Source organism: Microtus oregoni, unplaced genomic scaffold (genome assembly GCF_018167655.1).
Source record: "Microtus oregoni isolate MIOR12 unplaced genomic scaffold, Mior012 000040F_ref0000088, whole genome shotgun sequence".
Taxonomy (NCBI): domain Eukaryota; kingdom Metazoa; phylum Chordata; class Mammalia; order Rodentia; family Cricetidae; genus Microtus; species Microtus oregoni.
The window spans coordinates 21,143,877-21,165,000 of NW_024543207.1; the positions used below are offsets into that span (position 1 = coordinate 21,143,877).

At 49.0% G+C, this 21,124-nt stretch overlaps 1 protein-coding gene across 1 annotated transcript; it reads left to right on the forward strand.

Moving 5' to 3' along the window:
• Positions 1 to 15,048: 15,048 nt before the first annotated feature.
• On the forward strand, positions 15,049 to 20,176 carry Irx2 (iroquois homeobox 2). The gene is made up of 5 exons (XM_041632024.1): positions 15,049 to 15,668; positions 16,891 to 17,296; positions 17,608 to 18,321; positions 18,877 to 18,952; positions 19,576 to 20,176. The coding sequence occupies exons 1-4, from the start codon at positions 15,417 to 15,419 to the stop codon at positions 18,927 to 18,929; spliced, it is 1,425 nt and encodes a 474-aa protein (XP_041487958.1). The 5' UTR covers positions 15,049 to 15,416; the 3' UTR covers positions 18,930 to 18,952; positions 19,576 to 20,176.
• The last annotated feature ends 948 nt before the right edge of the window (positions 20,177 to 21,124 follow it).

A 21,124-nucleotide genomic window follows, 5' to 3' on the forward strand; every position in this document is an offset into this window, starting at 1 on the left:
AGCTTCCTACTGAGTGATCTCAACCTAGTGTTGAAATGCCACTGACCCTCCTTGTATATCCCTTATATGTCTACACTCACCCCCTACTACAAGACCACACCTCAAGGACATAAGGTTTGACACAAAGCCCAGTCCACAGGGTGCTCACTGGAACCAGAGACCTCAAGCATGTATCCCAGCACGAGCTTCAACACAGAGACTGGTGAAGAAGACACTCCTCTACTCTTTGCTAAAATATTTTTGCAGCAAGCAGTTAGCCTGACATGGTGCTAGTGGGAACAAAACCCCCTTCACTTCCCCAGAGGAAGTAGATGCCAGCCAAGGGGATGTACCAGGAGAGGTGTTGTGCCACTGTTTAATAATGGGAAATGAGAGCACACTGCATGCCAAGAAGCAGGAAGGTGGTCAATGAACACCAGCAACTGGGAGCAAGAACCAAGATGAACTATAGCCAATAGGAAGAGAAAGACAACTGAGCTTCTGTCTTGGTGTTCGTATGCTGTTTATAGTCGTTATAACTAAATTATATGACATAAAGATACTGAACATAAAATTTGGCAGGATGGCACATGCCTTTAATGTCTTTAATGTTCGTTATTCACAGAACTTGTGAGGAAGAAGCAGGAGGATCTCTTACAAGTTCAAAGCCAGCCTGGTCTACATAGTGAGTTCCAGGCCTCTAGAGCTACATAGAGAGACCCTGTCCCAAAACCAACCAAAACAAAACAAACAAAACAAAGTGGAAAATATTTTAAAGACACTGAATACAAATTTTGAGGAAAAGTTTTCAAATTCTAATTTTGGATTAGGATGGTAATGCCCAGAGAAGACAGGAAAAGGGAAAGAGTAGCTGGATGTCTTCCCACACGAGCACAGCAGTGGGTGGTCCCCATTAGGGCTTGTTGACAGAGAACAAGGTTTGGAACACTGTGCTTCAAGGTCCAGTGAGGAAGAAACACCCTGCACGTTTGTTTCTGGTGAGAGTTAGGACTAATATAAAGAAAATATTTGCAAAAGTCGCAGCACAGCAAACAAAGGGTGAAGTGATGACCCACCAGAGCTATTACAAACTCTGAACAAACAGCTACATGGCCTGAATTGACTGCTCAGAGAGGAGCCTGTGGTCACCTAAATAGATAGAGCTGGTTTAGGAGTCCACATCCTGCCTGGAAGGAGGGTCTTGACAACCTAGGCCACATATAACAAACAGTGATCTAAGAGCTGAGCACTGGGAAAGCTGGTGACAGTGTTCAAAGCTCAGCATGATCCCTGCAATTTCCTGCAAATCTGAAACTATTTCCTCATTTAAAGCTGTTTTGTTTTCAAACTCATGAGTGTAGCATGAATTCTAATTAGTCTTAATAATAAAAACTGAAGTCAGATATCAGGACACTGACACACACTGACAACTCACATATACAGATAGACACTCATACAAACACACAGAGACACAGACTCATTGAAATATACACAGAGACAGACATGTTGGGAGATACTTTACTTCACTGTGTAGAGATGTGTCCTTGCTTTAATAAAGAGCTTAATGGCCAATAGCTAGGCAGGAGGTATAGATGGGACATCTGAACAGAGAGAGCTCTGGGAAGAAGAAAAGGGAGTCATCAGCTGGACACAGAGGAAGCAGGGCATGCAGGAGGAGAGGTCAAAGCCATGAGTCACGTGGCGGCGTATAGATAAATAGAAATGGGTCCATTTAGGTTCTAAGAACTGTTAGAAACAAGCCTAAGCCAAGGCCCAGCTTTCATAGTTTATAACAAGTCTCCATCTCATTATTAGGGAGCATATATGCTTATGCATAAATGAAAACAAAAAAAATTGATCCAAAAAAGTAGTTAGAATAAAACCAGAAAATTCCCCATCGCCCTTCAGACAAAGGTGGCTCAGAACAACTGTGAGAGTTTTATAGACTCTGTGAAGCAAATATGAGTTCTCGAGTGAGTATTTAAATATTAATTCATCGTTTCATAAAAACATAAGCCGTCTGTTTTGTAAATGGAGATGAAATCTACACATCATGTAAATCTCCACCACTAAGCTTAATTTTTTATACAATATGAATCTGATTATTATGAAAAAAAAATCCCTCCTTCTTTTCCACCCCTAACCCTCATCCCCAGATGACCTTTATAACTATGGGCACTGCCTATCAGCCTGTTGTGAAGCAGAGACACCCAAGGAAAGGCTCACACCATGCACATCCTTCTGTCTGCAACTCACTCAGTGCTTCTGAGATGCATCTGCGTCATGTGTCATTCACATGTTAAAACCTGAATGTCTGAGTAGACCAAAATTCAGTGGTCCACTCATCTGCTGATATCCAGAGTGTCGAGTCTGAAGCTGAGGTTACCACAAACGTGGGTCAAAAGGTATCCTTGGTGTGTGTTGCAGGGGAGAAGTTTGGGGAGCAAAACTTCTTAAACTATTGTTAGCGAGTTCTCCACATTATGTCACACTTCACAGTGACCTGCAGAGCTAGGGTGTCGATTTGCAGCTGCCCATGGTGCTCGACCGTCTCAGTATTCCTTTCTTATCCACATTTGATGCTGGCATTTTTAGTTCAGCCATTCTAGTGGGCTTGTCGTGTCCCGATCCACAAGGTTCAGGCTGATGTTCCTTTGTGACTGGTGATGCTATACATTTTCACGATAATTACTAGCGATTTTTAAATCTTCTTGGAGATAGTTCTATTGGGAACCTGAAAAATTTTAGCTGATGATCTTACTGAGGTCGATGCATTTACAACTACAAACATCTCACTGAAGAATACACTGAAATCGTAATTAATAATGACACATAATTTACACAAAGATCGGCTGCGGCTTGTTTTTTCATTTTCAACAAATTTACTTTTATTTCTATGTGTGTGCCTACGTGTGGGTGTGTGCATGTGAATGCAAGTGCCAGGAGAAGCCAGACAGCAGCATCAGATCCCCTGTAGCTGGAACTGAACCTCCTGGTATAGACGGTGAGAAGTGAACTCGTCTCTGCCAGAGCACTAAGGATTCTTAGCCAATAAGCCATCTCGCCAGCTCTCACTTTATTATCTTCTCCACTCAAAGAGATTTCTTAACCAGCATATGCCTTTTTTTTTCTATCATAAACAGCTTTGGTTGGATCATAAGAAAAAGTTGTAAACCTCTAACTTGTGAGATTTTTATCCTTCTTTTTAAAAGAAGCTTTAAGTTTCAGTATATGAGCAATTTCGAAATAATTCTGTAATGCCATGAGGTGAGAGGCATGGTTAACCTGCTTCTTTCCCTGGATATGTACTTGCTCTGATGTCAGAACATCCATTTTAGAGTTAACACGTTAGACCTGTGGAGGTCACTGTTAGGTCCTCTCTTGGTCCCACTTGTTCTGTGTCTCCCATCTACATGGCACAGGACTGAGTTAACTCAGTGACCTCACAGCAGGACAGAAATGAAGTCACAAGCTCTCAGGCTGGTCCTCCCTTCTCACTTCACCGACATTATAAACTTCTGTTACTCGGTACCAACTTCAGTATCGATGTACCCATTGAAGAACAATGGTTAGTGGGAATTTGACTGACATTTTGCTGATGTTGCATCCCTCTCTGAGGAGGAGGAGTTTCTCAGCAGCGAGACTTCTCAAACTACGGCTTTTGAATCTTGTTCGTTGCCTTTACTGGCTTTCCCTGCTGTGCTGTGGTTTTCAATGTCATGTTTGACTTTATTTATTCTTGCTGTTTTAATATTTTGATAACACTGTGAATGGCATTAAAAAATAAACATACACTTGGTGTTTTTTCCTTATAATTCAGAAACACAATGGACTCTTGAAAACAAGGACTTTTGTATTAGTTACTTTTGTTGCTGTGATAAAATACCATGGCCAAAAGCAACTTGTGGAAGAAGTTTATTTTGTTTCTGGTTCCGGAGGGATGAAAGTCCATAGTGGCAGAACGGCATGCCAACCGGCAGTCAAAACAGACAGCCAGAGCAGCAGCGAGAGACCACATTTCAATCCACACGTACCAGACGCAGAGTGGGCAGGAAGCGAGGCAAGACTATGAACCTCAAAGTCCACTCCCCTCCCACTGACATACTTCCTAGTCCAAAGTTCCAGACCTCCCCAGACAGTGCTACCTTGGGGAACAAGTGTTCAGATGCATGAGCCTGTGGTGCATTTTGCTCATTCAAATCACTAGGAGTTTTTATCCTGTAACCATGTTAAACTCTCGTGTGGAGTTAAGGAACATATTGAAGACAACTTGGGCTTTTGGTAGACGCTTTTCAAGTGTCTCACTTTTCTATGTATCTGAGGGCCCTCTCAAACTGAGGTCCATGGAACCAGGTTGAGTAGAAGGGGATACGCCTTTCTCGCGCCTCAGCATCAAAGAACGCATGTTTATTGCTAGTGACCAGTTTAGTAGGTTAAAGATGCTATCTTGCCTGCATTCTCCCAGATAATCTCGATTAGGAGGTTGCTTTTGGGACTTGAGAGATGGCTCAGAGGTTAAGAGCCCTGGCTGTTCTTTCAGAGGGTCAATTCCCAGCAACCACATGGTGGCTCACAACCATCTGTAATGAGATTTGGAACCCTTTTCTGGCCTGCAGACAGAACACTGCACACAAAATAAATAAATTATAAAACTTGAAAAAATGCTTTTGCTGCTGTTGCTGTTTGGGGTTTTGTTGTTTGTTTTGCAGTGCTCAGGATGGAGCTACGATTTTGAGCATGATGGGCAAGCCCTCGACCACAGAGCTACAATCCCAACCCCAACAAGTTATAAATGATGAAATAGTAAAGCAATTCTTTTCTGCTAATATGTTAAGCTCCTGCAGAGAAGTGTATGCTTATACTGTGCTGTCCATTGGTGTTAAAATTTATTCATAAACATGCTTGGGGAATCTGTGCTGTCCATTGATGCACTGTTGAGCTTTATCCACAAACACACTTGAGAATTTTGGGTGTCTATACTCGTGAGAGACATCAGCCTATAAAATAGTCAAACCCAGTGGAGTGAGCCGCAATTATGCAACTTGACTTCTGCTTTTGAAAATCAATTAGTGAAACACGTATTAATAGATTAAAATGGAATCTTTTTCATTATATGTGGAAAATTAGTTCCCAGAAGTACAAGTGCTATTCAGAAAATCCCTGTATGGCTTCAGGGCACCTGACCAAAGACACAGGCAAATGAGACGGACCTCTCCCAGGACACGGCAGGCAAGCCTCACTCCAGCCTACTCATCCCATACTCGGGCAGTGCAGACACAGGGTCATCAGTGAACATAAACGCTGGGCACTGACGTAACTAAGCCTTCATCGAGCCATGAAGGAGAATGACGTCATGTCATTTGGAGCAAAGTAGATGGGACTCGACACCGTCCATCATGTGAAGGATAAGAGGCTAGATTCAGAAAGAAAACTACCACATTTTCTCTCACATGAGGAATCTCATATGCATACACTCATACATACATGCACACCCATGTATGCACACATAACAAAAAAGGTTTTAAATCAAAATTTAATGCTTAGACTATGAGGAAATCTTTGTAAACTGTGCATCTACTAAAGAATGTCAAAACTTCCGGCTCTGGGAATTGAACCTGGGATTTTCCATGTGCCAGCCAAATTTTCTACCACTGATCTACACCCCCAACCCTTGAAAACAATAATATGCTGGCTTATTTCAAAATGTGCCTTTGGGATTTTAATAGTTCCTTTTATGAGAGACGGTTGCATTATGTATCCCCAGCTAGCCCTGAACTCACGGAAATCCTCCTGCCTCTGCACCATGAGTGTTGAGACTAAAGGCGTGAGGCAAATGGATAAGTTCCACAGGTGGGGGACAGTGGCACTGAGGGACCCTGTTCTGGGATGGAAGCCAAGGCCCCATGTACACAGTGAGAGCAAGTGCACACAAAAGCCTGCCCAGAGCTGAAGGTGGCTGTGCACGCTGTAGCCTTGGTACTGGGAAAGTGAAGGCAGGGAGGTCAGTCCAGGACTTCAAGGTCACCTTGGCTAAAGAGTGAGTGCCAGACTGACCACCCTGAGACTTGGGATGTGCTGCCCCAAACACCAGCCTGTCTGCAAATAAACAAAATGCTTTCACAAGAAGCAGAGTGCTAGGAGAATTCCCCATTTATACTTTATTTTAAAATTAATCTCAAAAAGTTAGCTTTAGGAAAGCTGAGAGAGAAGCAGTCTTCCCCAAGAAAGAACACATTAACTGATTATCCAACACCAAATGGTCAGCCCTGAAAGCATACATGCAAGTAATGTATGGATTGATCAAGTTGTATTTGTGTGTCTGAGACCACATATGTATGTGCACATATATGTGCATGCAACAACAACTAATGAAAAAAGAGGAAGAAGAGCTGCATGGGTCTGGAAGGAGGAAAGGGAAGGGGGAATCTATGTAATTGTTCTACAATCTTTAAAAGAATAATTTTTTAAAAAAATAGAAAATGTCGGCATAGGGACTGGAGGGATGGGCAGAAGTTCAAAGCTCTTGCTGTTCTTGCAAAGGATTCGGATTTAATTCCCAGCACCCACATGCTGACTCATGACCCTCTGTGAGTTCAGATCTAGGGGATCTGACTCCGTCTTCTGACCTCCTTGGGCACACGTGTAGCACATATATATATACCTACAAGCAAGACGCATACATATAAACATTACAATTAAATAAGTATTTAAAACTTTTCCCACTACGGTACATTTTTACTAAAATTGTCAAAGTTCAGTTTGCATTTGCTTAACTCTTCTTTTCCCTCAATAGGTTGATATTCATCTTTTCATTCACTCAGCTGCTGTGTCCAGGCTCTCTCTGGGAGACCTGCCAGCCATGTGAGATAGAAATGAAGCTGTGTGGCCACTGTGCTCAAGAAATACAAAATCTGGGGCTGACAGCTAACTCAAGAATTTATTTTAAAAATGAAAAGCTAATGCATGTGTGGTGATCCATGTCTTTAATCCCAGCAGAGGCAGATGAATCTCTAAGAGTTCAAAGCCAGTCTGGTCTATACAGTGAATTCCAAGACAGCCAGGGCTACATAGAGAAACTCTGTATCAAAAATCAAAGGAACGAAAACAAAAAAGCTACTTTAAATAGTCCCATCTACTGGGCCTTGTATTGGTCACATGTCACAGTGACCAAAAACCACCTGACAAAAGCAAGTTAGGGACAGAGGGGTTCACAGTAGCAGGGGAAACAAGATGGAGGGGTAGGCTTGGCACCTAGAGTGGGGAGCAGTGACCCACATTGCCTCTGTCATCAGGAAAAGAGGAAGGGAGACCAGGCTATAAAATGCCAAGGCCCAGCCTCAGCGATCCACTCCCGTAAGACTCTACCTCCTAAAGTCTCTATAACCACCCCAAACAGCACCACCCCTGGAGACCAAGACCTCAAACACTGAGCCTCTGGATGTAGTCAAAGCACACGAGCCATTAAAATCTGACTTCCAGCCAGGAGGTAGTGGTGAAGGCCTTTAATCCCAGATGCAGGTGGATCTCTGTGAGTTTGAGGTCAGCCTGATCTACAAAGCAAGCTCCAGGTGGTCAGGATCACACAGGAAAAAAACCTGTCTTAGAGGAGGGAAGGGGTTGGCTTCCTGCTGGGTGGTGGTGATGGATCTCTGAGTTCAAGGCCAACATGGTGTACAGAGTGAGTTCCAAGACAGACAGGGCTCTGCAGAGAAAGTCTGCTGGGGGCGGAGAAGAGAAAAGAAAAAGAAAAAAAGAACCTTGGTTTCCCAGACTGATCTTGCTTTATCCTTGGGAGCCCAAGCCGCTGTGAGGGAATATTAATGGACTTGGACTGGATACATAGTCAAGTGCAGAGAAGTCTCTATGAGGGGACTGGGAGTGAGCACCTGAACCGCCTATATCATGGTTGTTTCTTTCCTCCACACCCCACCCTCATGCCTTCCAGAAATGACCAGACAGGAGTCAGACATCTGTTCCTTGTGTGTGTATTCATTTAATCAATGTTTGTCTCGTGCCTGCACTGGCTGGCATAGAGACAGGGGTAGGAAGTAAGGAGAGCCACGAAGCAAGCAGCCATATTGACTGAAACGTTGCCCCCTAGAAACTCTTGAGAAAAGGAAGGCTTTACTAAAGGAAGCAGCTTGTAGAAGAAGTTCTGCTGTGGACAGGAGGGGACAGATGGTAGTGTAGTATCACACAACTGTGGTCTTACCAGGTTCAAACCACAGAACAAAGGGAAGCTTTGCAACTATGTTGCCTTCCTTTCTGCCTCTTCAGCAGGTTAACACAGGAAGACCATGGAAAGGGGGAAAAGGGCTTCTCCCCCTGCACAAGAGCTTAATAGGGACTTAGGTTTGCAAACACCCCATTCCTCTGGCTGCAGCAGGACAAGTGGACAGAGCCCTGAGTCATTGTTTCAAGAAAGGCCCGGTGTTCCATTCTTGGAGAGAGAAGAGGCCTGGGAGATACAGGGGCTGTGGCAGGGCCTAACCTTTCCTGCCTGCTTCTGCCTCTCTCTCTCTCTTAGCCTTTCAGGTTTCATGCTTCCTTCCCAGACTCTTCCCCAGCTTCCTGTCTCCTGGCATTCCCTCTCTAATTGTCATTTGAATTCTCTAAAACACCTTCACTGTTCACTGTGGTATAATGAAAATTCCACCCAGGGCAGGAGTAAGGAAGGCGCTTCCCACAGAGGTGTGCAGGTGACCTGCCTGAACACCTCTTCTTCTAGAATCTATGCCTGCCAGAGTTCCCAGAATACAGTACAGAGTAAAATAGGGTTACATCCTAGACTTCCTGTGAGAAAAACATCCTCCCCATGCCCCTACCATGCCTCAAACCATGCCCCCAAATACACACTGGTGTCGTTTGTTTTAAAGATGCAATACATCTTTTATTTATTATAGAGAAGAAAGATGCAGAATGAAAATTTTTTTCAGAAAATAATTTTTAGAGAAATCAAACATTTCTCACAAGAAGCACATTATCCTCCCATGCCTAGGGGCCTCCTTGTAATACTAGTGCCTAATTGTAAATATTTCAGAAACATAAATAGCTCTCTCTCTCTCTCTCTCTCTCTCTCACACACACACACACACACACACACACACACAGTGCAGAGCAATATGACTTCATGCAACTTCTCTTCCTGGATAACAACTGCTAGTGTCCTGTGATGTTTACTGACCTCATTTCAGGAGCATCTTTCAGGATAAACACTACTGACAGAGATGGGAGCCGCCATGCATGAGTATTCTATGCCTGAAATAGAGTGCAGACTTTCCTCAAGATCCCCTCACTCTGTCTGCCAGCACAAAATATCACCATTTGCTTTTAAGTTCCATCTTCCACATGGTCCCTCTCCGTCCTCCTCCCATGCTCTCCACTGTCCTGTGGACATGAGGGGCCCCACTCCACCTCCACCCTGGGCAGCATTTTTGTGCCACGGAATACAGCGTGACCCCATCATCAGGATGCCTCTGAAAAGTCTCAAGCCTGCTACTCTGGTTGTGCCAGAGTCTCGGCTCCCAGGTGCTATTTCTTTGCTCTCTGGGTGGACAGCAGCTCTTACCTCTGGCTTTTCCGAGGTCACCAATGCGACCCCTCCCCCCCATTTCTTTAAAGTATTTTGAGTTGTCAAGGCCCAGATCGTTGGGGTGCCTTGCTGGGGGTTCTGAAGTGGGAGCATGGAGTGCATCTCTCTGTCAGGAGGCCTCCCCATCAGGGGGGATCTGGCTATCTTCAGGTTCTTCCAGGTGACTCCGCATACCTGCCTGACCTGCATCTGCCTCTCAGACGGTGTGTTTCACTGTCAAGGCAGAGTTACCCTCTCCCCCATCCCTCTCCACATCTCTCCTTTTTCTTAAAAAGTATAATGCTCCTTGTGCTACGTTCCTGATATATAAGAGCGTTCTGCGACAGCGTGGGGGAAAAGGTGAGTGTGTTAGAGGTTACATGCCACCTAGACTAGGTTCTGGAGAGTTGTTTGGACATCCAGAGGTGGCAAGGATATATTAAGACCAACCCCAGGCACACCCTACAGAGCCTGGCTTTCTTGGAGAAGGAAATGTGTGAAGACTTAGAGCTTGATGGTTTTCCTGCTGCGCTTTCCTTCCAGCGAAGACTCATATGGGGCTCAGGCAGGTTTGCAGTTGCTCCTGAGGCCTGGCTCTAGGTGCACATTATCGCCTATAAACCTGACTGCAGACGCCAGAGCAGCTACCGAGGGTTGGAGAACTCTTTCCCAAAACGGCGAGTCAGCAACCTCTAGGAATCTGGGGCTCAGGTTGTGTAGGTCGGGGTCCTGTGTCTGCGTGTCTGCCGTGTGGACCACAGGCACCAGTGGATGCCCGGGCCCAGTGGAGCTGGCTGTAAAGTTGCTCTAGACACTCTCTGACCTTCCAGAAACGGAACGTCGCTCCCCTTTAACTCTCTGATGGGTTCCCGAACCCCAGACCGCAAACTAGCAAGGTCCTTGAGCGTACCTAGTCAATCTTTCCCCGGCTCCCAGGCTGCGCGCGCTGCGCTCTCTCCTGGCAGCGCCATGGTCTCTCGGAGCTCTGGTCAGCGCGGCCACAGCCCGGCGGGGTGCAGGAATCTGGGCCCACTCTCGTGGATGCCTTGCCATGAACACCCGTGGGCCGCGGGCCCCAGAGTCGCAGCTGAGAGGCAACTGGGGTCGAGGGCGGGGGTGTTGGGGTGCGAGAGGAGCAAGACAGGACACCAGCAGACAGGGCCAAGGATGAGACTGAGTGGCCAGTTGTGGAGAAATAAGGTTTGTCCCGACTCAGCGCAGGGTAGAAACTTCAGGAAGCCCGTCCGAGGAGGGGCGTCTACGGGAGAATGGGGACTCATGCTGCCCACTAACGAAAACCGGGGGAGACCAGCTGGCCTGGCCGAGCGGAGGGCAAACCAGGATCTGGGGCGAGTGAGGAGAGTTAAAAAAAGGAAGCGCTGATTATTGGAAACTCTTGATCTTCGGGGAGGAGGGAGGGAAGTGCATTCTTTTTTATTTTATTTATTCTTCGGGAGCTCAGCACTAAAGGCACAAATACCGGCTCCGTAGAGGCTGCCCCTGGGGAGCCCATCAAGGAGGCCAGGCCTTGCTAGTCGGTTTGGGAGCCCCAGGTGGGGCCCAGACTTCTCCTTCCAGGACACGGGTGTCAAAGATTCCGACGACTTCGGTGGACTGCGTGGAAGCTTCTCAGGAAAGCGCTTCGGCTGTAGAAACTGAAAAAAACCGATGCAGCCCTAACACAATCGAAGCCCAAAGGGAGATTGCTTTATGCATGAGGAATTAAAGCTGGTGCAATGAAAAACTTTAAAAGAGGACAAAACAAAAACGAAACCAAAAAAAAAAAAAACCCAAAAAACAAAAAAAGCAAATCTTAACTTCACCCCCCCCCACACACACACACCCATGAGCGCCACGCATGTGCTAAAACGTCCTGGCTGCAAATACAATAAAATATGATTTGATACTCTGAAAAGTACTTAAATTTTAAATGCCCCTCATTAAAGCAAACCTACTTAAAATTTCGGATTTTTTTAAGTTAAAAAAAATCTGCGCAGACCAAAGTGGCAGTTATTTTTGGGTCCCAGATTTAAGTAATCCACAAAAACCAGAGTTGAGACAATGTATAAGTGCCTCTGGTTTTATTGAAATTCACTGGAATTTGTTTTCCTTCTTTCCCGAATAAACAAGCATGCAAAGAGGCACATTCGGCCGCTGGCGGGGCGTCAGCCTCGCGTAGGTGGCGCGGTGGCAGCGCCAGGTTTCCACATTTGGGTTAGAGCTGGCAGGCGCGAGCCACAGCGCCCCCTCGCCGCCTGCCTCGCGACTCTGGTCCGCGTCGCCTCCGGAAAGCCACGGGACCGAAGATGTCAGGCGAGTGCCAGGGCCTTGAAATCAGATTCATAAAGAACGCGAATCCTCAAATCCTGGCCTTGATATCTGACTTGCCAGTGGCCTCCACTGAAAACCCGGGCAGTTTAAATGAGTCTTTAATCAGGACTAGCTCTAAATATTTCGGCCTTTTCAGGTGCGATAAAGACTTACCCATGCTAACGGTGCTTGTTTTTAATTCTGCTACACACTTGGGGAGGGTACACAAGAAGTACCCATAGCCTAGGTAACTATTACAAGCGGCTGCTTTCGCACCGGTCACCCGACTTGCCCGCTTGTGGCACATGGTTCTCTCCATTTAGGTGGTTGGGAAAAGCAGGACCCAAAAGCCAGGTTTCCTTATGGACCCTATAGACCGGTACACCTGAATACCCCTCCTACCCTGGCCCACATCATCCATGCCGGCGGGTTTTTTGTTTTGTTTTGTTTGGAAAGGGAAGTTGTTGGGTCGGGGTCTTGGCAGTGTGTATTCAGAGCAGTTTGAGCTAACCCCCTGACCCTAGCAACGGTGATGACTGTCTGCCCAGGCTCTCCACACTTGGAAAGTGAATTTTACTCATTGATTTTGTTGTTCTTGGTTCTTAAAGATCAAGACAACTTTAACCCAAGAAAAGAAAAATTGGCTTTTTCAGACTTAGGGAGTATTAATGTGAAATGGAGTTTAAATACCCCAAGAACAACAACAACAAGGAACTCAATGTCTCTGTATAGGCATTTTAATTTGCCACAGTCACTACCAATAAAATCGGCTTGTAGTCAGATTTGACTGTTTAATTGCACACGGTAGCCAGGTTTTTATTTTTTTATTAATAGCAGGCAGTAGAATGGAACGTTTAGATTTGGGTGAAGGATAATTGCTGGAGGAAATACGGGAGACTTGGTCTGGATAGGTTGCAGTGAACAAGAAGACTGCACTTCTGGGATGTTTTTGGACAGGAGACCCTCCAAAGTCAAGCGGGCTTGTCTAGTTAAGTAGTTCATTAATGTCCAAATCAGCTGCATCTAGGCATAAGACCTGCTCCAATCTGCTGGTTTTTATAATAACTGGCTGTTTTCTCTTCCATCCTTGGCAGAATTTGGAAGGGGAAGGGAGGGCAAACCCCACTGCAACCAGGGCAGGAAGCTAGTCTTTAGAAATGAATGCCCCAGGTAAAAATTAGATTTTGTGTTCAAAAAAAACCAATCTAAGGAAGGTAACTAAATACCTTAGTCTGATCTGTGCTTGTTTGTTAAACAGCATGTGGGATGTCCTTGTGGGCCTCTTCCCAGAGGAATTCCTATCTAGGAAAACAAAAATACCTAAATATGCAGATTTGGCCCCACCCAGGGCTTGCGTGTGTGTGTGTGTGTGTGTGTGTGTGTGTGTGTGTCCTCTCTCTCTCTTCCCCCTCCTTCCCTCCTCCCTCCTTCCCTCCCTTCCCTTCCTTTTCTTCCTCTCCCCTGAACCTGGGGTCTTCATAGCTGTAGATTCCATGCAATATGTCCTGGCCTAGTTCCGGGTCTGTGGGAAGTGGGCTGCGCACATGCCCTGAGACTTCAGGGTTCCACTGGTGAAAAGGGACTTGAAAGGCTGTAGGGGAAAGTGGATGTGTTGGCGCGGCGTGGCAGTGTTTGGAGGCTGATGAGGGCGGAGTAGAGTATGCAGAGTACGTACCAAAAGGACATAGATACACTTGCTCGCTCGCTTGCCGATCCGGAGGGAAAAAAATCTTCTGTTCATCACTGCAATTGACTCCTGCTTTCCTGAGACCTGGAAAAAAAAATACCCAAAATGCAGCCTGGCTGCCTACAGCATTCATTGGGTGTCATGGATCTGGCAGCAGCAGGAGCGGGAGTGCCAAAGGCCAGGCCTACGCAGCAGCCGGGAGGGCACGATGGAGACCTCTGCCGCCCTCTGGTAGCTTCAGAGCCCACCACGGATGAAATGGCAGCTGGTCTGAGCTCAGGCCTGAGCCGCAGCCATCAGTGTCCTCGTGCACCACCTAGCCGGCTTCAAGGAAGAGACACCTGTTGGGTGGGCGCCCCCTCCCGGGCCAGCTCACACCTGACCCCCTCCGGGTCCCCAGGCGCCCCCCATTGGCAGTCCTTCAGGTACAGTGGAAAGGACTGGTGGCCCCTTAGGCTACCCACCCCATCGTATGGGGAAGGGATGCGGGTGTGAGCAGAAAAACTTAGGTGCTGGGTCCCAAGGACTTTCACTAACCTCAACTCCTGAACCTCAGGTTACCTTAGCCACTTGTGAAGCCGATGCTCCACCTCACTGGCTGGCCCATGTCCCTTCAAGAAGCGGCAGTAAGACTCTAGCAAAGTCAGAGACGACTCTTCTGTCAGGAGCCTTCCCCAATTTCTAAGACGCTTTCAACTTAACAAAAGAAAACAAAACTCTTTGGGGGCCAGGGTGGCGGGGATTTTTTTTGAAAGGCGAATCACTCACTGAAGCGTTCCAGACGTTAATAGGCGTGAAGTTCCTAACACACGGCCTGAAATCTTCTCTGTGTACTTGGGGCAGAAGCCGTGTCATCTAGGGGCCTCCCGGTAACAGCTCCAAACCAAAAACGCTCCGGTTCCGGGTCGATGCTTGGCACCATAGGCTCCAGGAGCAGGCAACCAGACACGAGGCCAGGCAGGCAGCCTCGGTCTTGAGGCTAGGCGGACAGAGGGCTGTAGAAGTGAGACTCTGCAGGTGTCTCCACACTACCCTCGAGCTCCCTGAGGCTTCTGTACTGGACGCGGGATGAAACCCTGGGCCGGTTTCTTCAAGATGAAGAGGGGTGTCTGATCCGTATGTCCCCCAGGTGGATCGGACCCGGTCTGACTGTGGAAGGCCTTTGCAGACCAGAACGAGAGAGCAAGAGAGCCGGTGGTGGTTGAATGGGTGGGGCCCGGGGAGTGAGGAAGGTGGCTGGGCCGAGGCTGGAGTCGGCAGCAGCGGGGTGCGCGGACGTGGCTAAGAGGACGTGCCAGTGGGAGGGGGTGAGCGCTACGCCCAGTTTGGCCAGGCTGGGCTTCACCGCGGCGGGCTGAGGGCTGAGAGGCGGCTGCGCGACAAAAGCCTGAACTGCACGTCCCTCCCTCTTGCCCGCTCACTGCCACTCCTCCGCCATCCCCCTGCACTCTCCACCCATTCGCTCTCCGCCCCTCCCCCGGCCTCGGCCAAGCCTAGGCAGCGGGCGGAGCAGGGGAGGGGCGGGCACCAGAATATGCAGATGAGAGCGTGACGGACAGCTCCGCGTTCCAATGTCCCTCGGAAACTCGAGCGCTCCTTCCTCAACTCTTCACTCCCGACTGCAGACTCCCCCAAACCCCGACCGCCGGCCTGGCGCGCGGCTGCGCCCATCGGCTCCGCGCTGCCGCCGCCTACACCGCCACCGCCGCCGTCCCGCAGATCCGCCGTCCCGCGGGCCTCCCAGGATAGTGCCCAGCACAGCCTGCCCCGGCCCGTAGCCCTGGTGCGCCCCGGCCGGGCGTGGATGGAGGGTGCCGCGCGCGCTGCCCGCTGCTCTGCGTGACGCGGGCCTCGCGCCCCGCGCCCACCATGTCCTACCCGCAGGGCTACCTGTACCAAGCGCCCGGCTCGCTGGCGCTCTACTCGTGCCCCGCGTACGGCGCCTCTGCGCTGGCCGCGCCGCGCAGCGAGGAGCTGGCGCGCTCGGCGTCGGGCTCCGCGTTCAGTCCGTACCCCGGCTCGGCGGCCTTCACAGCACAGGCAGCGACCGGCTTTGGCAGCCCGCTGCAATACTCGGCAGACGCCGCCGCTGCAGCGGCCGCGGGCTTCCCGTCCTACATGGTAACCGCTTTTGGGTGGGGGCTGGGAGACCCCCGACCCTGGCTTGGATTGAGGCGGGTAATGGATACAGGGCGCGGGCGGCGGCTCGGGAGTCACCAGCACCCGCCTCTACGCGAAACAAGGGACCGGAGTGACCCTCAGCGGTTGTGCGATGATTTCTCCTAAAACTGTGCGAGGGGCTACTCCCCCCGGGCCGGGGCCATTGGTTATCTCTAATCCGCGCCTACAGATTGCTGGGGCTGCTGAATCCGTCCGCGGATCTCTGGCAAGGTTTTAAGTCGAGGGCCGCTGCTGCCCGGGTCACTGCCTTAGGGTTCAGGTTTCTTGACCAGCTAGTAGTGGCGGGGTCACCGAGTTGGGGGAGGGCACCGAGCCTCAGGCTGCCGCCCTTAGACCCAGGTCTAAGCTCTCTCTAGTCTTGGCCTTTATCTATCTCTCAGCTCTGGCTTTCAAAAAATTTGTTGCCGGGTTTGGGACCCGCTAAGTGCTGCCAGAGTTCGTGCGCGGCCTATGGGCTTCCAGCTCTAGAAACCCGGGATTCTCCTGAACCTCTCTGGGTTTTGAGAGTGGGCCCCATCAGAGCGTGTCGCAGCAGTTTGGGGGCTTGTGAGAACGTGGGGCGGCAGGGGGTGGGGAGTTAGACCCCAGGTGGGATTCCCTGAGTGGAAACCAGGCCTTGGGAGAAGGTTACAAACACCTCGTGTTTAAACGGTAAAGGATGAATTAAAATGCTAATTACTAAGTAGAATTGGAAAAGCTGACTGGCTTCTGAGTTGCAAATTGGATTTATCTGCTTTAAAGAGTGAATAGCCGACTGGGGTTCTGAACTGTTTTTAATAAAGGAGGGAAGTAGGTGGGGAGCAGCGCGGGAAGCCGCCGACGAAATTTAGACATCAAGAAACTACTCGCTGAACTGCGGGGTTATCCAGAGAATCTGTTTGCAAACATTGCTTGAGCTACTCGGGAACTTAGGTCGTTTCAGGAAAAAAAAAAAGAAGTAAGATAGTTTAAAAACAAAATTCTAGAATCGAAAGGCAGGAGTTTTGTTCCCGACAGCTGGCCTTGTGTTTCTCAGGCTCTCTGCAGAATGGTTCTCAGCTCAGAGAAGCCAAGCAAGAAAGGCAGCGATGGGGTGGGGGGCGAAAGGAGGGTCGCCTTGGGAGGGGGGGTGATGCTCGAGGGGCCCATGCACCCTCCACTCACAGGCTGTTGTGGCTTCCAGGGCTCGCCATACGACACGCACACCACCGGAATGACTGGCGCTATTAGCTATCACCCATATGGCAGCGCGGCCTACCCATACCAGCTCAACGACCCCGCGTACCGCAAGAACGCCACGCGGGACGCCACTGCCACGCTGAAAGCCTGGCTCAACGAGCACCGCAAGAACCCGTACCCCACCAAGGGAGAGAAGATCATGCTGGCCATCATCACCAAGATGACCCTCACACAGGTCTCCACCTGGTTCGCCAATGCGCGCCGCCGCCTCAAGAAGGAGAACAAAATGACCTGGGCCCCGAGGAACAAAAGCGAGGACGAGGACGAGGACGAAGGAGATGCTGCCAGGAACAAGGAAGAGAATCCGGACAAGGCTCGGGATGGCACCGAGACCTCGGCCGAGGACGAAGGTGAGAGGGGCAGTGGTCGGTGCGAGGGCTCAAGGAGCTTTCTTCCAAGGCGGGCTGTGGTTGGGGCTGATCCTGCGCACCTGCTACTCAGGGCCCGGGCCTACAAAAGCCGCTAAACGGCTTGGGTCCGGGCCCGCGGGGTTTGCCTTGGAGAGTCCTGGGGCACTGCGGAGATGTTGGGGCCGCGCTTAACGCTGCCTTGGGGTGAGGTGCGGGGTCTTGGGGAGGCCCAGTGCAGGACGTAGGGCGGATGGGACTGTGGGTGACCGCGCTGGCCCAACTTTCCGCCCACCCTGTCCACGTCCCCGCAGGGATCAGTCTGCACGTCGACTCGCTTACGGACCACTCGTGCTCGGCGGAGTCAGACGGGGAGAAACTGCCCTGCCGCGCCGGGGATCCCTTGTGCGAATCGGGTTCCGAGTGTAAGGACAAGTTTGAGGACCTGGAGGATGAGGAGGATGAGGAAGACGAGTGCGAGCGGGACCTGACGCCTCCGAAGCCCGTGACCTCCTCGCCACTCACGGGCGTGGAGGCACCCCTGCTGAGCCCAGCGCCTGAAGTCGCTCCGCGCGGTGGCAGCGGTGGCAAGACGCCCCTAGGCAGCCGGACGTCGCCTGGAGCGCCGCCGCCCGCCAACAAGCCCAAGCTGTGGTCGCTGGCCGAGATCGCCACTTCGGACCTCAAGCAACCAAGCTTGGGCCCGGGTTGCGTACCTCCGGGTCTGCCAGCTGCCGCCGCCCCCGCCTCATCTGGGGCCCCTCCTGGAGGCTCGCCCTACTCAGCCTCTCCGCTGCTGGGCCGCCACCTCTACTATACGTCGCCTTTCTATGGCAATTACACAAACTACGGGAACTTGAATGCCGCACTGCAAGGCCAGGGCCTTCTGCGGTACAACGCGGCGGCCTCCGCACCAGGCGAGACACTGCACGCCGTGCCTAAGGCGGCTAGCGACGCGGGCAAGGCGGGCTCCCACCCGCTGGAGTCCCACTACAGGCCTCCGGGCGGCGGCTACGAGCCCAAGAAAGGTAGGCTGCCCGAGGCCGGCGGGGAGGGATCCTGGTGAGTCAGAGGGAGCTAAAAACCTGGGAAAGGCTCCGGGAGTGGGAAACCTTTGGACAGACAGAGCCACTTGCCAGACCAAAATTAGGGAAGTAAGTCAGTGTGAGAAAGAAAACTAGCCCTCTTTTTAGGGTTACCCTGTTTTTATTTCCTCTTTATTTAATTTACTGTTAATACTATCATCGTAACTATTTTGGCTTGGCAAATTTAACTGCAAGGCAAAAATGCGCTCTAGTTTTCCCCGCTGTGGTGTTGGTTAAGTGGAGTTTAGCGGAATCCGTTCTGCCTTTGGCTTGAAGAAAGCACAGGTTCTGGGGAACTCTCAGAGGCCTAATTTTCTTACACCGCCTACGTTGCTCCTAATTCGGGGCTCAAGGAGAGGAAGGGGCAAGGAGGGAACATAAGTGAAATGGATCTTAAGATTCCCTGGGAGTGTGCATTACTTGCCGGGATAAGAGCTGATAGGAGCTTAGCTGCCAGGGGTTGCAGCCTGTCCTCACTATCTGCCCCTCCTCTGACAGATGCCAGTGAGGGCTGTGTGGTTGTTGGCGCAGGCGTCCAGCCCTACCTATAGGAGGGCCAAGCTCAGCAGTGCAAGTAAGTGGGTTCCCTTACTGTGCCCCAAACCTGTGCCCTGTGTAGTGTGGTGCGGTTTTGCTTGTCAAGCGTTGCTTGTCAGCTTGCCCAGGGCTTCCTTCTGGCCTCTTTGCCTTCTATTTTATAGATTTCGTTTCTACTCAAGTTCTGCTTTGAAGAATCACTTCTTTAATCAGAATTCATACACGCACGCACACACAAGCACACATACATTTCCTCAAACGTATAACATATACCTCACCACTACTGCTGTTGGCTGATGATGGTTTAAATGATCCGGGCATCTCTGAGTCATTGAGAAGTGTTTTAGATACATAAAGGATGCCTTGGTTAATGAGGGAGTTGTGCAGAAACTCGGGCATTAAAACCTGCAATGGATGCTGCTTTCAGAATAAGATTCTGAGAAACCGGGGACTGGCCTTCCATAGGACACACTAGAATCTGTAGTTCTCCTAGCCCAGAGCTATTACAGATATTGTTTTCCTGCTGGGCAGCATTACTTGTCCTAGACCCTAAAGATGGCACAGAGGCAGAGTCGCTAGCTACAAGCTTGTGTTTTTTGATAACGTGTTAGTGTGGAACTGAAGAATTTGGCATGATTTGGTTTTTTCCTTGGTCCACAGGTAGGTGTCACAATTGCTTTGGAAAAAAAATAAAAATAAAAGTCAGGAGGCCATTCTCCTTCCCCAAGCTCATATGTACACAGATACAAACCCCAGATGTGGAAATCCGGACCACATCTTGTGCCACTGTAAGAGAGGATGCACCTCGCACTTCCAACCCACAGACTCTGAGGACTGGACACAAGTTGTTGGGCATATGTGAATTTATTGGCATAGTATAGCTTCCCCATGTTTGTGTGACTTTTGGAAACAATCTGTTTTTTCTCAGGATATCTTGATCACTTCATTGCCACGGTATATATTCTATAGGTGTGCTAGGACTTGCTGTAAAATTTATTTGTAAAAAAAATAAATGTACATGGTAGAACTAACGTGATTGAAGAACTCGAGTCCTTCAGAAGTGGAAACAAATTTGATATTTATTTTTATAATGATATAAAGCTTCTAGTAATTTATGCAAGTTGTATTGCAATGAAATCTAAAACTTTTGTAAATAAATTCTGCCTGGTTTTTATTTGAACATTGCTGGTTATACAATCTCTGTTGGTTGTTTAACATGAATTCTCTACTAATTTATATCTAAAACTGTAAATAAAAACAAACTAGCCTACAAGAAAATGGTGTTCAGGGCTCGTTTTTACTAAAGAGTGATTTGGGTAAGGGTCCTAGTGGTGCCCCAGCCCCCAGGTGATCCTAAGTCATTTTTAAAATGAAGAGCCCAGTGAAATAAACTTCTTTCTTGGCCTTATTTGAAAATTACAGACAGAAGAGGGAAATATAAATGTGTGACAGGGCGATACCTATGGTTCTAGATTTACAAGCAAACACGCAGCAAGAAAATAATTCAGATGTTTTTGTTCTCTGAATATGCAAATCCGTCCTTAGTGTAAATTTCTCAAACATGGACAAATAAAAAGATATGCCACCTCTCTCTGCATTTTATCTTCTGGTGGTGCTGGAGAAGGATCTTCCCATTCATACTGGAGAGTACTCTCCCACAAGAAATTACTGATGGGAAGGGTTGTTTTCCTAAGCCTGAAATATCTCAATTGACATAGATCACGCACGTTTATCGAGGGTCTTCTTCCTGTTCTGTTCAGTTTCCGTTAACAGGAGTGGGGCGGGAGGTAGATACTCTGCTACCCTTTCCCTCAGGGAAAAGAAGTTTAAACATCCTCAGACATTGTCTCTTTATTGTCTACTCACCTCCTAATTACAAGACCAGCCTGGAATCTGCAGCTGAGTAACCCAGCCCCTTTGATTAGTATCATAAAAGCAGCCAGTATGTCACTTCATCTCTTCTCAAATTATGTAGATACCCATATAATAAAATTTCTGGGGAGAAATGAACAATCATTTATTTCCTCTGCAAAGATGAATTGAGTGAATATAACTTACGTTTATAAAGCAAGAATAATGGTTCCTTAGATTGCCCTTTAATCAATCATACAGTTATTTTCCAAGAGGCTCACCTATTTCATCCCGTGATTAATAACACTGCGGCAGGGGAGCGTTATTGGAGCCCAGCAGGGGAGGTCTCTGGTGCTTT